The following is a 16,599-nucleotide window of genomic DNA, read 5'->3' on the forward strand; positions in this document are numbered from 1 at the left end:
TGTGACCCCCAAGGATGCTCCCAGGGTCTTCTGGGTGTACTAAGGAGCCTCCTACTAGCTGGAAGTGTGCGGGACACCTCTGAAGGGAGGAGCCCAGGAGGCCTCCTGATCACAAGCCCAAACCACCTCAGCAGACTCCTCCTGGTTCCACGTCCACAACAGACATTCCTTCAGAGGTGGGAGTCACAGACCTCAGGGTCCTGCACTATGTGTTGAAGATGGTACATCTGCATTGTATACTAAAACTTGAAATGATTTCATCTTTTTTTAAGAAAAAAATTGTTGCGGAATGAAGTGTATAATCTAATGAATTAGATCAAATAATACAAAATTCAAGATTCTTAATCTGGATTCATTTTCTAAAGACACAGAAAACCAACGCGAGGCTCTGATATGTTTAGTGACATCCAGGGTCATAAACTCTTTTTGCGTTGATCAAAACACTCATCAACTGTTCTTCCAGGTCCGGCGCCATGACCAGTACATCCACCGAGTACGACTGCTGTTCCTGCCCTCAGTCTGCAGGACACCTGTTGATGCTCACGCGGCCGACCACCCTGGACTCTGCCTCGAATGCAACAAGCCGCCCGTTGACCCTCACGTTTCGCAAGCAACCTAGAAACGGTGAGGACACGGGGACGAGACTGACCGTTGACGTCCCTGAAGGAAGAAAGACACAGCAGGAAAATAACTGCCGGGATCTCCCACAAATGCTCGTGTGTTCTGAAGGATGAGGTGAAACTATCTGCTGGTTTCACCTCCAATGTGAAGTGAGTCCAGTGCTACTGGGTCCAAGGTGGACTTGCTGGGACCTGCAGTCTGGTCTGACATGGAGTCCACCATTAGAGTGACAACCTCCTCTTGTTTGGACACTGAGGGACAAAAAACAGAGGAATTTATAAAAGCTTGTCACATATGATTATGTATATACATTATCATGAAAACATACTTACATGTAACCACATGAAATCGTCCATCGCAAAGGGTGGGAGGAGTCACCGAGACTCTGACGTCATTCATAATGACGCTCACCTGGCAACAGGTTAGACAATGGCTCATTTCCGGTTGTTTTCTGTTTGAGAGCCAGATCAGTTGTAATGAGTCAGGGTGTCTGTGGGTGTCGGGGGTGGAGACCTACCGTGCTCTCCATCAGGAACACAATCAGACGTGTTCTGTGACTCTGAGCAGAGAAGAGGAGACCTGTCAGGCGTTGAGGACGCAGCTCAAAGGCCAACTTGAAATGAGGTCCAACAGTGACGTAATGATCTGGAACAGAAATATGTGTCATTAAGAATGTGGTTTGTTTAAACCTTGGTATAAGTACACCTGGAGCGGGTCAAATCAAACCTAGGACGACGTGTCCTCCACCAAAGTACGTCCCTGTCTCCGTGAACCCACCGAGGCAAGGTAACACTTGGTGGCGCGCCTCAGGTTTTCCCGCAGCTTCGTCATTGAACTTGAAGTTCCGTATACAGCCGGAAATACTGTTCCTGGGAAGGTCGTGGCCCTGTGTGAGGATGAGGGGTGGCGGGAAGCTGTAAACCTCCACGTGTGACCTCGATGCTGAATAACTGATCTCGTAATTGTGAGCTTTAATACAGACTTTGGTGGTTTTACTCAGTGGATCCCCTCCCACATACACGCGACCATGAAGGTCCAAAGTGGATCCCTCCTTGTTCGGTAAATGACCATCAGTCACGCGCACTCCATCGACCACCAGGTGGAAGGAACTTTGCTCCACGCTGAACTCAACCTGCAAACACACCAGAGTTTACTAAACCCCAGCCCAAGCAGTGGTTATCCAATCAGAGCAGAGCAACTTTTGCAAAACAAAATATGCAAATTTTAGGACCTGCAGCTAAAAAAAACAAAACAAAACAACCATCATTGATAATTCCAGAGGTGAAGAGGATGGACAGTATGTGGTCCTCCTGTCCAGCCAGCATGAGCACTCACTACTTTAACACCAAGCCTCTGGTGGCCTTTGGCTGTTATTCCCTAAATGATTATCTTTTTTACAGGATTGAGACTCTGAGCTCCACACTGCAACACAACATGGCCGTTTTAGAGCACCAGCATGTTGAGGTTTACCCTCCACTCGACCTCAGCGTGTCTTTTAGCATCATGTCATGTAGGTAGCCATCATGTGCATCTCAACTCTTGCTACTGTAGATCAGCTGTGCAGAAGCAGAAATCTTAGCCCCAGCTGCTTTGTAGTGAAGCGCCAGTCACCCTGTGCCATTTCTCATCATTGCTCTTCTGTTTGTGTCGGATGATTCTCTTTCGCCCAAGTGACATTTTGATCTTTCCGTTAGCCATGTACAGAGCCAGGAGGGGGATGGCTCCTCTCCCTGCCACGTGGAGGAGCAGCCCCCTGGATGAGTTGGTCTTGACATCGAGAGAGAAGTGAGGCCTGACAAACAGAGAAGAATATTTTGTTCACACAGATCATGACCCTACAGATGCCACATACCTGGGTGACAACTGAGGAAGCCCCTTGGTTGAAATGTCGACAGGTCCAGCTGTCCTTGATTCAACCCTCTGCTAACATGGCAGATGTGGTACTTTTGAGAAAAGAAACTCCCATGGACTTTCTTATTCACTGACAAGTACTACAAGTTTTTTGGCAGCAAAGTTTGAGCCCAGACCTTGATGGGTACATGTACTGGAAGCTTATAAAATCTCTGAATTAGAAGGTGTGTGGGAGACTGTGTCCTCAGTTGACCTGCTCAGTTGACACTGTTGTATTTAGTTGCAGTTAGAAAATGTCTACAGGGAACTACGTGTCATAAAATACTGCAACGTTTGTAGACTGAAAACTGTTTTTAAAGCCTCTGTGTTTTTGTCTGTTAAAAAGAAGTTTTTCAGATGTAGCTGCTTGTGGAGAATTCTTGGGTCTAAATGTACTATACAACTAAATCTGATTTGATCAGAAACTATGAAACTGAGGGGCGCAGTGGTAGGGCTGTCGCCTCTCAGATGGAGGATGCTGCGGACGCTGTATGGTGTGTCCTGTCCTCCATGTCGCTAGTGCCCACACCTTTAGAGGGGTCATCAAAAGGGCCTTTCTGTGTGGTGTTTGCAGGTTCTCCCCGTGTCTCCAGAGGTTTCCTATGCAGGAACCCCTAACAAAAACATGCGACAATCAGGGTCACTATAGCACCTCCTCTGGTCAAACAGAGTGCCTGATGGGAGGGGAAGAGAATCAGTGGGAATCATGTGACGCTCCCATGCGCTACGTTCTCCTGGTGAAAGTCCCCTCGTCTTGTGACAAGAAGCAGTCTGCTAACGGCCATGTATAGGAGGACACATGAATCCAGGTCTGGGCTCTCCCCAGGCTGGCAGAGACAGGTAGTGCCTGCAAAGCACAGGAAGTGCCCAGGATTTGTAGCAAATTGGCACCGGGTGTTTGAATAAAATGGGTTACAAAAATCAGGGGTAAAAAAACAAAACAAAACAATAAAACCTTTAAATACATGTTGACTGTGAAGGTACAGTTATTCAAATATTAATAAAGCTAAAACATCACAGCCAAAATGAATTTATTTTCCGCTCCACGGGTGTCCAAGAACCCCAGCGTTACCTGTGGTTCAGGTCCTGATGAGGCAGGCTGTAACTGAACCAGCTGTTGGACCCAGAGAGCTGGTCCCCGGCACGCTGAGCTCGCTGGAGTTCACACCAGTCGTCTGTGGTGAGATCCGCATCTGGAATCTGAAAGAGGACCCAAATGAGCCGTGATGCTGCCCTGTTAGATGGACACATTTGTGACACGAGCGCTGGCGCACGCCTGATGGCGTGAGAAGATCGGCCGGGGGCCAACGGACAGATGGTCAGATCCAATACGCACTCTGCCTTTAAAGGTCCAGTGTGTAGGATTTTGAGGGATCAATGCACAGAAAAGGAATAGAATGCAACTAAAACCTGCATCTAAGAACTGAGAAAATTGGAAAATTAACTCTTGAAGTGCTGGGTCCTCCTCCGGGGAAGATAAAGCACGATTTTGGCGATACGATTTGACCTGGTCTCTCCTTTTAGGCAGCTCTCTTTCTGAACCAGCCAGTAGGACATGTTCTGCTGAGTGTTTCCCCCGTGATATTACTTTATTGCATTCCCACTCAGTGGTTCTTTACACCCCCCCACTGAGAAATTGATAAACTGGGATTCCAGATTCTCCACTCCGGCGTTTTCTTCATGGTCTCTGACATTGTTGGTTATTTCCAACAACTTCACCAAAAGGTTTACACACAAGTGTAAGTTGAAATGTGTGGTTCTTTAGCAGCAAAAGGCTAAGAGCATCAGCACTGACAGGAATCGAATGTAAAAATATTATTACTTGTTTTTTCCTGCAAAAATATAAAGGTTTCAGAGTGATGAACCACAATGAGGTCACTGCTGGTGTGATGAAAAAGAAGAAAAGCTCCAGCATCAGCAGGTGCATAGAGGGGCAGGTCGCCGGCAGTGAGCAGTACAACAGCACCCGAGGAGTTAAAGTTGCGGTCATGTGTCACCCTCAGCTTGATCCAACGATTGTAGAAGCTTTAAATCAAACTTGCCAAGCAGAAAAGCACATTTAAAGGTTAAACTTGACCCCGTGGATGAAGTTTCTGGTCTCCCCTATGACATCCTGGATCCTCCTGATGCTGTCCATCATGTTGGCGCTGGGAAACGACTTCCTGCTGAGAGCCTCAACTTTTCCGATGTTGGCTCTTAGCACAGGAAGGGTTGTCTTCAAACGCCTCACTGAAGCATATTCAAGATGGCGCTGGATTATGGAACTTTACAGGAAAAGGAAGGTTATATCAACTATCAAAGACTTACATGCCTGGTCTGCATCAGGGAGCGTGTTGTCCATATTCAAGCTCATATTGAGAAAAGTTATTTTATCCACTTCCTGGCTGATGTGCCTCAATCTCTCTGTTATATTACAGAAAGTGGCGTTGGAGGCAGAAGCCGATGTTTTCGCCGACTCTATCAGGACGTCTATGTCATCTGAAATCAGAAATCAGACGATGATCGACTTCATTGGATTGAAAGTGTAAAGTTGCAGGATAAAATCTGAAAGGCCCGCCTGGAAAACTCTAAATCAAACTTTGAAATCTTCATCTAAATAAGGCAAGAAAAGATGAAAGAGTGGATCTAAATACCGAATGGCAGTGTGCACTCGTATCTTTGGCTCTCCTCTGAAAAACCAACCTCTTTGGATGGATTTCAGGTCGTCTCGGACTTTGGAGATGTCCTTTTGGAGCGATTCTCCTTTGTCCTTTTTCTTTTCCGCACCATCTTTTTGCACGTTGACCAAATGTGAAAGCACTGTTCAAAAGAAGCCAGAAATGGCATTGTAGAATATTGTAAAAAATATTCAAACTGTTAAAATTTCTGTTTTTTGCTGTGTTTTTTTTTCTCTCCACATACTTTGAAGGCCGCTGGCTATCTTGTTGGCGTCTGTCTTTAAACAGCTTGAATCGTCTCTGATTCCTCCAGCCACGGGGACCAAACTTTTCCCCTCCACATCCTCATTTAAAAGAGCAGAATCGTGCTTTTGATGAGCATCTTCAGTAGCAAGCGTTTGTGTTTTCACTGAGCTTTACCACCAGCCCCTGAGTTACCTGTAAGGCTTGACTAGCAGCCACCTTGGACTGATTCGCTGCCTTTTCTGCAGTTTTCATGTGGTCATGAGCTCCAACACCCAGGAAACTGAGCAACTCAGAATTGTTAGTGGCGTTGTGAAGCACTCTGCAATAAAATGTAGCATGATGGAGAACATTAACAGCTGTCTCAGTTTATGCCTACTTATGTGATTAACCTTGTGGCATCATAAAACTATGATATGACCGGTCCAATCAACGTATAATTCAGCCTGAGCCGCAGTGGAGCAGAATGTTAAAGTAGCACCAAACGGGATCATCAGAAACGTGAATGACCCTCACTGATGAGCGTGTGTTCCCAGCCTGTGGAGCTCCTCTGCACGCCGCTCGGCCGTGGTGACAACATCCTCCTTCGTCAACAGTTGAAAGTTGTTTATCTTCTTAAAGAGGAGCCGCTTGGCTCCATCTAACTGAGCTGCATGATTCTCTAAATCCTGCCATTCACACACACACAACAATAAACTCTATTTATCCAAAAACCTCTCACGTGGAAGGATTTTAGTCAAAGTGACCAGTAGGGTTGCAAAATTCAGGGAATTTTCAAAGTTGGAAACTTTCCATGGGAATTAACAGGAATATATGGGAATTAACGGGAATATATGGGAATAAACGGGAATAAATCTGAAATTTGAAAAATTGAAGGTTGGCCCTTAACAAGGAACTTAAATGTAGTTGGGGAAAATATAGTGTAGCATAATCTTGGCTAAAACAAACAGATTTATGAAGGTACACTTGAATATCTCTGCTACTCCTCAAACACGCGCACACTGCTGACTGCAGGGCTCTTGAGGCCACGCCCCCTACATGCACTGATGATTTCTTGAACCCTGGAGGCCACACTTTGGAGCCCGCGGACTACATGAAGTCAAGTGAGTTTTGATAACATGATGGGGTAAATACATTTGATCTATAATGGTATGAACGTGTACTTTTCAAATATTAAATAAAAATGTATTCAAAGCTAGCTAGCTGGTAAGTTAGGTGCTCAATGTTAGTTAGCACTGACCATTTAAGAGGCCAGCTTGTTATGGTGGTCGCTACCTCAAATGTAATGCTCTTTCTTCGGACTCCTGCAAGACTTTTTCTGCAACCGTACAAGAATTTATACATCAATCGTCAAATATTTTTTTCATATTTTCATTCCAGTTGTGTCGCGAACTATATTTCTGTTCATGCCATTGCATTTGTGTTTTTACAAGCTTTTTTCTTATTTTGTTCTCCAGAAAAATGCCATCTGATGTGTGGAGGCATTTCACACAATCTCGTGTTGAAGGAAAGTCTTTGTGCTGGTGTAAATATTGTGGAAGGACATGCGTGAAGAATGCTGAGGGAACAGACACGTTCTACATTTTGAATGGGACTTTTTTGAGGGGGGGGGTCATTCTACTTTTTGAGTGGGTGGGGGAGTAATATTTTACTCAACATTCATGTTTTTGTTGTTCGGTAAAAGAATTGATATTTCATACAAGAATTAAAACTTGACAAAGTTCTACTCATCTGTTGAAACGTCATGTTTTTCTAATTGTATCATTTTGCATGGATGTCTGCTTATGACAAAACAAAATGTTTACATTTATGTTGGAATGTGATACAATTTTGTTTAAATCAACCCCAATTTCCAGTTCATTCCGATAAATTCCCAATAATTCCCATGAATCACTCTAATTCCCATAATTCCCATGGAAGGTTTCCAATTTGGAATATTTCCAAAATTCCCCATCTTAACTTCCCATGGAAAGTTTCCTGAAATTTACTGGAAATTTGCCAGACATGTTCCGCCCCTTTGCAACCCGAGTGACCAGCTTACCTGTTTAATGTCTTCAAGCATCATCAAGAAGTCGGTAAGATTCTCCCACAGATGTGTGCTCATTTCAGTCATAGGCAGGAGCTCAGCCTCCAGCTGGGCTTGGAGATGCTGATAAAGGAAGCACAAAGAAGTTTAAAACATCCGCGTCTGTTCGATTGTGGATCAGAAACGTCTGACTGGTTACCTGCAGACGCCGGAGGCTTCTATCACGCCTCAGGTTGACTGCGTTTGCTGCCTCTGACAGCAGATCAGCCGGTTCCTTGATGGAGGAGTCTAAAGTCTGGTTCAGAGCTGCCCGCTTGGCTCCCTCATAGACTTTAATGTTTAATCAGCCCCAAACGGAGGAGAACATATAAATTCAGGGTGTTACATGGTGAAAACACACGCAGCATCACACTGGTGTGAGTGCCCGACTCAGAGTTCATAAACAGTGAAGTCACATGTGATCTGATTCCTCAACAATCAGAGCCGCTTTAAAGAAAAGACCTAAAGGAGCCTGTGTGATGGGCTCAGCTCGCTCGTTCACCTCTCTGACACATCAAGTTGCAGGTCAGACTTTAACACACACGTAACCCAGGTTTGACCTCGTCATCTCACGGTGGGAGGAACCTGTTCTGTTTAAGGGCTGATTTGGATCAAAGCAGAGACCCAGTAACTCTTGACACCTTTTTGAACGATGTGAGGTATATCTTCGGAAATATTACACGGAATCAGTGACATTTTTGATAGTTCGGGAATTTTTACAGATGTCTGCCGCTGAATTATATTTCTTAAACAGTGCAAGATGTTTTTTTGTGTACAAGGGTCGCAATGTTTAATTGTTTAGTTCATTTTAATCTAAATCAGAAATGCATCCTTGAAAGAATAATTAAACCTTGAGGTAAACATTTCAGTCACTCACTCAACATGTCAGCCCACTTGCTACAGTGAAACATGACATGAAATGTTCAGCTCCAGTTGCAGATCCCGCACAGAAGCCAGTAAACGCTCACCTTCGTGGGCCTCGTCTCGCTCGCTGCCAGCTCGGCGTCTCTGGACAGCACAGCTCCTCTCTCTCATTTCCTCCACCATGTGATGAGCCTCCTCCATCATCCTGACTTTGTCCCCCTCAGAGGGGGCGATGGGATCTCTAGCTTCCTCCCCAGTTAGCTGGTTTATTAAATCTGAGAAAAACAGATAAGAGGCCATACTGCTCCCGATCACATCTCTTGTGCTGAGGTTCACACACTGACATGTTTCTTCTTGGGCAGGAGAGAATTCTGTTGAGAATTCAGACTGAAATTTGACCCAAAAGATGTGAGGAAGCTTTAAGAACTGCGGTGTTACATCATGCTGATCTAAAGACGCTACCTGCTGTACCTTGTATTGCTGTGAGGAGATCCTCGGCTCCAGACTGAAGATCCTTTGGCTCAACACTCTCTGGATGTGAGGACATTTGAAGTGTCTGGAAAATTCATCACAATTTCAAAAATGGTTTTAAGTTTGTCAAGCAGTTGCCGTTCAATTGATTCTTTGTTCAAAAAAGTGAATTTTGTCTTTCAAGTTGACGTGTTGTTTTTTTTAAAAATTCAAATCAAAAGGGATTACACCAAACCATGGACATTTTTGGACAGTTTTGCTGTTGTTAGGAGTCGATCCAGAAAGTTGACATGTGCTTCAAACTGCATTTACACGACTGGCTCTTTCTGCATTCTGGCGTTGCAAAGAAGTGATGCAGGAGGGTAACACACATCTCCATGAGCTCAAGGTACCCAACTGTGAGTACTTGCAAGCCATATGTGTGGTTGTTTTGGGACATAAAATATCTCTGCTTGAAACGAAAGATTCATATTTATCCTCATTTCCTTTCAGCTTCGTGAACTTAGGAAAGTTCTCACCAGGTACCTTGAAAGTCACTTGACTCAAGTTGAATTCAACAACACTGGCGTCCACTTCCAGCTGCTCAACCTTTGGAGGCAGCAGTTTCACAGCCATGTTGAACCTCCTCACCAGGAGCTGAGACACAGCAGAGTTTATCAGGTGCAACCAGTGTTGGGTTCATTTGGTTTTTCAACATCTTTACGAGGAAATGACTTTGAGTATAGTTGCACTTGTGCAGAGTTGTTTGAGAACTGCACCTCACTTTCTGAGATGTTATCCTCCAGATTACTCAGCCCTGTCAAGGAACCAGAGATGTGAGTGATCCTCGGCAGCTGCTGCGTCAGCCGGACCAGGGAGTCGTCCATCTCCTCCGTGTTGACCAGTAAAGCATCGGTGCAGCTGTCGCATCCTGTCAGTGATTAGAAAAAGATTAACACAAGATCTACCAAGTTCTCGAGATGGGCTGCACCTCTGACGGTACGTGATAGCAGCTGGTTGTGTCAGACAGGAATACCAGCAGAAACTCACCATGGCAGTGATTGCAGGAGCTGCTGCCGCCAGGCGTGCTGCACTCTGAAGACAGAGATGTTAAATCATAGTCAGGTACAGAAATACGGACAGATACAGTCTTTATAAAATATGGCGGAGTGTTTACACTTAACTAGCATGTGTCGCATATTATTTTTTGTCTATTCACCAAGAAATGTGTATTTACCTCCAGTCACAGTGTTGCAAACGCCTAAGCTGCCGTCCTTGCAGTTGCAGGGTTTGCATCTGCCTCCATGCACCACTGGATTGCCATAGAAACCAGATGCACATCTTAACAAGAAGAAAACCCCGTGATGAGAAGGCGACACACCTACAAAGACAATCTGGATTCGGTTGAAGTTGAGTGTATTTCAGTGTAAAGAACATTCTGACATACCTCTCACATCGGACCCCCACGTACCCACGTTTGCACAGACATTCCAGCGCTCCTGAGCCGATGTCCACGCAGGCCGATGCAAAACTAAGAGAGAGTGAATAATGACTTTACACTCATTTCACACATCACACTCATGAGATCGAACTTGAGCTTTGCGGGGCTGATAGTGCCGCGGCAGCGCAGGTAACAGACTCACTTGTTCCACGTAAAGGGGCAAGGACAGGCACGACAGGTCCCGTCGGCCATGTTGCCATAGTAACCCTCTTTGCACCGTTCACAGCTGTTCCCAGTAGAGTTGAACAGACAATTCTACAGAGCATTGCCATAAAACAAAGCATGTCTTTTGCATATAGTTTTGCTCCATCATTTTACTGACAATAATACAATAACAGATCCAGTGTGTGTAATGTGCTGGGGGGAGGGGGGGTACCAGGAGCCCTGAGTTGAAGGGGGCCCCCAATTAAGGTTGAGTCGTGATGGAACTGAGCTCTCAGTGTTGTGACCTGCTTGCAGTGAAGCAGCACATTTAGCATTGGTGATACACTAAAACTAAGCACAGCCAGAGGACGAGGAAAGTGTAAGCAAGACAGAAGTAAGAGACCATCTTGTGCAGTGAATTAATTAACTATGTCAAGGGTAGAATTTGTCCCTACAGCGGAAAAATGAGCCGGCTGTTCATGTAATTGTTTATTTAATGCAATAAATGAATAATGACTTGGCTCTCTGTCGTATTCTGCCTCAACATCTCTTTGAATTTTGCTTGTGACAGCCTTGAACACAACTTTCCTCAATTAGAGTTAAATGACCAAAGGATGTGTAATTAATTAAAACTACAGGCCAACATTTGCACTGACTGTCCATCCTCCGCTACGGACCAGGTCAGGGTGCGCAGAATACATTTTCATTCAGAGAACACACCATTGTTTGTAGTAAATTCAGTTGTGGACAGAAGCAGGAGGTGATATAATGAAGACAGAGAATGTTGAAAACAGACGTGTGCACCATTGGGTTTGTTTAATCTTACAAATTTTTTTTTTTTTTTTACTTTAATTTAATTCAATTTGCCTGCAATATAAAAATATATGCAATACATGCCAGCAAAATATACAGTATATGAGGACAAGTGCTTAAGAAGCGTACTCGAAATAAAACTTAAAATAAAATTCACTTTGTATAAGGAAACCTAAAAATTTGCCTTTACCTGAGAGGGAGCACCTGCTGTGTTGTTGCTGGGAGGAGGATCATAGGCTTTTGTTCTGTGTGTCCTCTGATGGATCTGACTCTCGTGCCTACACTTAGGACGAGTCCGATCAATGGGACAAACTGGAGTGAGGCAGAGCAAAAGCAACAAAGCTCGCGTGCAAATAAAATATGTATTCCGCTCCATTAAATAAGGCAAATAGGCAAGTCGTGTGAGTTTAGTGGCAGCTAAAACCTCCCTTTCCCTCCAAACAAGCGCCTCCTCACAAATTAACCCACAGCAGGTGAACCTTGGAACGTTACTTTAAGAGACACAAAGAGGCTGGTGAGCTTCAAAGGTCAATGAGGTGTGACTGCAGGCAATGGTAAATGTGTTTGTTTGAAGAGAGAAACATCCTTCACTTTACACCCCAGCTGGTCCAGCAGTGGCTGACGGAGTCTCATTTTAACAGTCGTGAAAACATGGAAGAAAATCAGACAACCATTGAACTGAAAATACACATCTCAGTTTAATTTGTTTCATCTCAAACAAATTTGAGGCTCAGAGTTCAGTGTGTGTGTGTGTGTGTGTGTGTGTGTGTGTGTGTGTGTGTGTGTGTGAGTGAGTGTGTCCCACCAGTGCCATGCCCTATGCCCCTTCCCTTCCTCTTTTCTTATCGTTCTCTCTACTCATTTACTCATTTAAAATTCCAAAACATGATTGCTTTTCAAACAGAATAAATTGAAAAAGTTAAGACCGTGAGCAGTGAGTTTCCCATTTAAGGTTCATTAAGTGGCATCTGATTTACTTTCTTTGCATGTTTATAATAGACTGCAAATATGTTATAATACTCATTTAAAGCTACAGCACGTAACACGCATGGAGCGGTGGCCTCTGGGATGCTTGGATCAGACTGCATGACTTCTGCCGTATCTGTTAGATTTGGTCGTGACCGTGTTGCCCTCTGAGAGTCAGGACTGGTGAAGAGTGTCTTTACCCTGTTCAGAGTGACGTGATCCCAGAACAGCGACCAGGCGTGTGGAACACACATGACGAAAAGTACTGCATGCCAGACTTTTGGACTCAATTTGTAGCGTGAAGTCTTTATTAAACATCATTTGGGAAAAGTGTCCTGTGGAACAGCGAAACTGATGAAAGGTTCATAGAGCGGTGGTGTTTATGACGTTTCCTCGAGGGGTGTCTGTCACAGAGTCAAGAACATAGCTGTCTGCAATTTACCAGGTTGCAGAGAAGATGCAGCAAACTGGTAAAGCACTAGTTAGCTAAGTTATGCAAGTTAGCCAGACTGTGCTAGTTAGCTGAGCAACAGTAAGCTAACCAGGCTTCCTTAGTAACGTGAGCGGTCAGCTATTATAGCCTCACATGATACAGATAACTATTAGATGCAATCTGGTCCACAGTGTTTTTTTTCTTTTGGAACACAAGAACGACAGTATCATGCCACGATGGACGATGTCCAGACGCTCATACCCGATAACGGGAACCTGATTGTGTTGTGCAAGACAACAATGAGTGCTCTTATGGCGTTTCCCTGATCAGGACGGGGCAGGAATTCACAACGAGAAAAAAAAATCCACCTCATCAGACACGTTACACACAAACTGCAGTCTGAACCTAGTAAAACTCTCTAATTCAGCTAAAATGCTAGCCTGCTTTGACAGCGGCCCAAATGGAGAACATCGACTTACGTTCAGGTTGCTAACATTAGCCAACACACACTTCTGGTCACATCAGACCAACACAAGCCGTTTAGCCACACGTCTTTTGATGCTAACGATTCTTTGTGAGTGTTTGGTTGCATGGTCTAACTCTGGTTATTTAAATATCATCTTTGTTTGTAATAATCAAAAAGTTTTGGGATCCAAAGAGCATTACATCCTTCCGAGCAGCAATGTGTTCACCTTGAAAAAAAATATATTCCTATGAGTATTTGCATGAAACTTATAGGCTCAGCAGAGACAGTAAGAAAGAAAATATGGACATGAGGCATATTTAGAGTGACCTTTGACCTGAGCAATATCACGCCTGAGGAAGAGCGTAGCGTTAACCCTCGAACCAGAGGCATCATCAGAATCATAGTATGGGGTACAAGGCATAACTAGCTATGCCACAGGTGTTTCTACCATCCCGGATCATTCTCATGTAGCCTCCTTCACCCCAGCTGGTACCCCAACTAAAAAGAGAGAGAAAAAAAAGCTGTACTTCATCGCTGCAACACCTGCACGGGTGATATCCGTACATGTATGACAGAAAATTGAATGGTTAAGTGTTGTTTTGACCTGTTTTTGATTATCCAGTAGTCTTGGCCTCCTTCCGAGCCGTAGCCAACCAGCAGCACTGCATGACTCAGATTGTTGGGATTGCAGTTGGGCTCATCATATATTCCTGTAAAAGAGGTATTACTGACTTTTTGCCACTAGGTGGCACCAGAAATCCCATTGACATTATCTATTTCCTTCGAAGCTGATATTATGATCTAGTAAGCTGGGAGCTGCGTGGTATTATGAGCTGTGTGTGTCCAAGTGCAACATTAGCACTGGTTGTACGAGTCATTTCAGTTTACTTTGCTAATAAATGTACAATTAACCTGAACTGTAGAACAGGAAGCTTGAGTGGTCCGCATCAATCGCCACTGTGATCGGCCCAATAGTTGCCACAGCATCAGCGAGAGCCTGCTCCTTTCCTTTGGGTATGAACCTGTAGTCTTTTATATGGGCGACTGCAAGTCTGCTGTCATAGTAACAGGGCTGGGTGTCCTGTTGAGATAAAGACGTGCTAACGGCAGGTTGGATGCAGGATGATTAGCTGTAATTGTTGTGATGGGGGTGAGCCTCACCACTGAGGTGTACGGGTAGGTGTTTGTTGACTGCAGCCCGTTGTTGATCACATAGTCGTAGGCATTGGCCATCCAGGCACCACTGCAGCCCATTGTACCATAAGATCTGGAGCAGTCCACCAAATTCTGTTCACTCAAGGGTACGAGCTGACCTGTCCTCTTGTATATTTGCCCCTCAATAGCTCCTGTGGTGCTGAAGGCCCAGCATGAACCACAGTAACCCTGTGGAGGACATGTATTTTGGGTGTGGATGATGAAATGTGACTAAAACACACTGGGCAACGAATGTCTTACCTGATCTTTAACCTCTGTGACATAACCCATATTCCTGTAGTCAACAAACCGAGCATCTAACTTCTTAGCATGGTTACGCAGCTTTTGGGGAGAGACGGTCTTTCCTCTCTTCACAAACCGGGCGTCTATCATGGCTCCTTGCAGAACTTGGTATTCCCACTGTGTCTACATACGATGATCAAGGAGAAAACAGTTGGCTAAGTTGAGAAGGTTTCAAGCACTTTAAGGTTTGTAAATATGGAGTTGTTTGTAAGTTAGTCAAAGTCCATAGACAGAGAACAGGCAGCTTAGCTCGGTTTGAAGGAGACGAAGCTCCATCTCCCAGCTACTCACCTATAAACGTGTTTTAAGGGGTTTGGTTCATGATGCTGTGCTGGCAGATGAACCAGCCCAGCTCATGCTAAACTAAGCTAACTCTGTAACTTCATGAAACACCAATGTTCCTTTTCTGAAATGTTCAGACCTCACCAACATTTTCATTTTGATAGAGGGTGAGACAAAGTGTCAATACAGCTTCAAATCATACGATGTTGATGCGCTATCACCAAATATCACAGATACAAACTGACACAGCAATGCAGTGAATAAATAAATAATGACTACTTTTTGCTCTTTCACACACTCATTTCAGGACACACTGTAGACTGACTGTCTGATTGTGATTGATTTTTCATTTAATTACCCGTGAAGCGCAACTTACCAGGTCTCCGTATTTGTTCATGGACATCGTAAACGGCCTCATCCCCATGAAATACTCTCGATTATTATCTTCTATGATCCGCTTGTTCTCCTCCCAGATGATCCTCCTGGGAACCTCATCCTACACAACATCACAATTCCCGTCAGAGGAAAACTCAAGCGAATGAAATCAAGCGTGTTCTTTTTTTTTGTGCTTGTGACCCAGGTGTGTCTCACCATCTCATCATAGGCTACACCGTTGCTGCTCTTCCACATCTCCCACTCAGTGAGGACCTGCTCGTCTGAGTCTGATGCGACGTGCTGCGGCCTGCACAGCAGAACGGAGAGCAGCACCGCTCTCAGGTGGACTAAAACAACAGCGCGTTCAAACATGAGATGTGGCACTCTCATCATCTGGCTGAGCTGAGCATATCAGAGGAAGCTCGTTCATGAAGTTTCTCTTCAAACCGTGGTATTTGTTTAGTACATTTAACTTTGTCGAGATGTGCATTTGAAAACCTCTACCAAGTCCAAAACCTTCACTTTAGCCACAAAACAGCACAGCATGGAACTTCTCTATGTTGGTCCTGAACCTGATCGATGTGATGACTCAAGGATGGATAAACGCTAGCACTTCCCATTCACTACCATTCACTGCACTGAGCTCACAAGCACAGAGCACAGTAAAGTACCGCTCTTCTTTATTAGCTGTTAGGACTTTGCTCCTTATGAAATAGAAAGCCAGACCAGGTTACCTGCATGGATGTGCGTCTGTTTTGTCCCCATGTTCCGTGAGGAGCTCCGGTCAGTGACACAGCTCCAGGCTCTTTGTCAGTCCTCCTTAAATAGCTTTGCAATAAGCGGCTTCCATTTGCCCTCTGTACTTAACTGAACCCCTAAATCAACACTTCTGACATTAGTCAACAAAAATAAGATGCTTCCTCAGTAATGCCTCCATTATCACATACAGCTAAAGCTGCAATATTGTAAATCCTTAAAGTGTTGGTTTACCGGCCATAACACATGACGCACAACTTTCCGAAAATTTGGTTTTAGTTGAAGTACTTCTCTTAACTACAAGTGCAAATGCATTCAGGTGAAAATACTGCAAACAACTGCAAAATATACGTTATATGTTGAATCAAGAAATACCATAGCTAATAAATGTGGGGGGCATGAGACGATTCACAGGAGGGTTTTAATTTCCCTTTACTTCTTGCCCTTTTGTAACATTTTACTGCCTTTTTTAAACTTTGTTTGGTGGTAATTAAAGTGACATTTAGAGGAAAAGTATGGCTCGATTTATTTTAAGTCAAACCATGATTTTCCAAAACCTGATCTTTCTGTTTTTTT

At 44.3% G+C, this 16,599-nt stretch overlaps 2 protein-coding genes across 3 annotated transcripts; both read right to left on the reverse strand.

Moving 5' to 3' along the window:
* Window positions 1–42: 42 nt before the first annotated feature.
* LOC147250254 (laminin subunit alpha-4-like) lies at window positions 43–5,643 on the reverse strand. 2 transcript variants are annotated; one of them, XM_086224315.1, is made up of 12 exons: window positions 5,607–5,643; window positions 5,413–5,512; window positions 5,194–5,310; window positions 4,819–4,989; window positions 3,584–3,711; window positions 2,233–2,413; window positions 1,604–1,753; window positions 1,348–1,507; window positions 1,139–1,266; window positions 954–1,032; window positions 759–872; window positions 43–660 (listed from the first exon to the last, which is right to left on the reverse strand). In XM_086224315.1, exons 4-12 carry the CDS (start codon window positions 4,831–4,833, stop codon window positions 515–517), a joined length of 1,101 nt encoding a protein of 366 aa, XP_086080441.1. In that variant the 5' UTR covers window positions 4,834–4,989; window positions 5,194–5,310; window positions 5,413–5,512; window positions 5,607–5,643; the 3' UTR covers window positions 43–514. The 2 variants fall into 2 exon arrangements, with proteins under 2 accessions (XP_086080441.1, XP_086080440.1); XM_086224314.1 differs by lacking the exons at window positions 4,819–4,989; window positions 5,194–5,310; window positions 5,413–5,512; window positions 5,607–5,643 and adding an exon at window positions 4,589–4,750.
* A 7,376-nt stretch (window positions 5,644–13,019) lies between these two features.
* cts12 (cathepsin 12) lies at window positions 13,020–16,032 on the reverse strand. Its single transcript, XM_086225209.1, has 8 exons — window positions 16,002–16,032; window positions 15,484–15,614; window positions 15,269–15,388; window positions 14,569–14,733; window positions 14,275–14,496; window positions 14,026–14,194; window positions 13,718–13,823; window positions 13,020–13,611 (listed from the first exon to the last, which is right to left on the reverse strand). Exons 1-8 carry the CDS (start codon window positions 16,030–16,032, stop codon window positions 13,512–13,514), a joined length of 1,044 nt encoding a protein of 347 aa, XP_086081335.1. The 3' UTR covers window positions 13,020–13,511.
* Between the last annotated feature and the right edge of the window lie 567 nt (window positions 16,033–16,599).

The sequence above is a fragment of the Aulostomus chinensis genome, chromosome 14 (genome assembly GCF_037954235.1).
Source record: "Aulostomus chinensis isolate RoL2024-O1b breed Wild chromosome 14, RoL_Achi_v1.0, whole genome shotgun sequence".
NCBI classification, from domain to species: Eukaryota; Metazoa; Chordata; class Actinopteri; order Syngnathiformes; family Aulostomidae; genus Aulostomus; species Aulostomus chinensis.

Coding starts and splice junctions, on each gene's coding strand:
- cts12 (XM_086225209.1), bottom strand. CDS start 16,032: ATGGGGACAAAACAGACGCACATCCATGCAG. Junction 15,615..16,001: donor ACAGACGCACATCCATGCAG/GTAACCTGGTCT, acceptor CTGTTGTTTTAG/TCCACCTGAGAGCGGTGCTG. Junction 13,824..14,025: donor CTTCCTGTTCTACAGTTCAG/GTTAATTGTACA, acceptor CCTCTTTTACAG/GAATATATGATGAGCCCAAC.
- LOC147250254 (XM_086224314.1), bottom strand. CDS start 4,651: ATGATGGACAGCATCAGGAGGATCCAGGATGTCATAGGGGAGACCAGA. Junction 1,508..1,603: donor CACTGAGTAAAACCACCAAA/GTCTGTATTAAA, acceptor ATCCTCACACAG/GGCCACGACCTTCCCAGGAA. Junction 873..953: donor ACGATTTCATGTGGTTACAT/GTAAGTATGTTT, acceptor TTTGTCCCTCAG/TGTCCAAACAAGAGGAGGTT.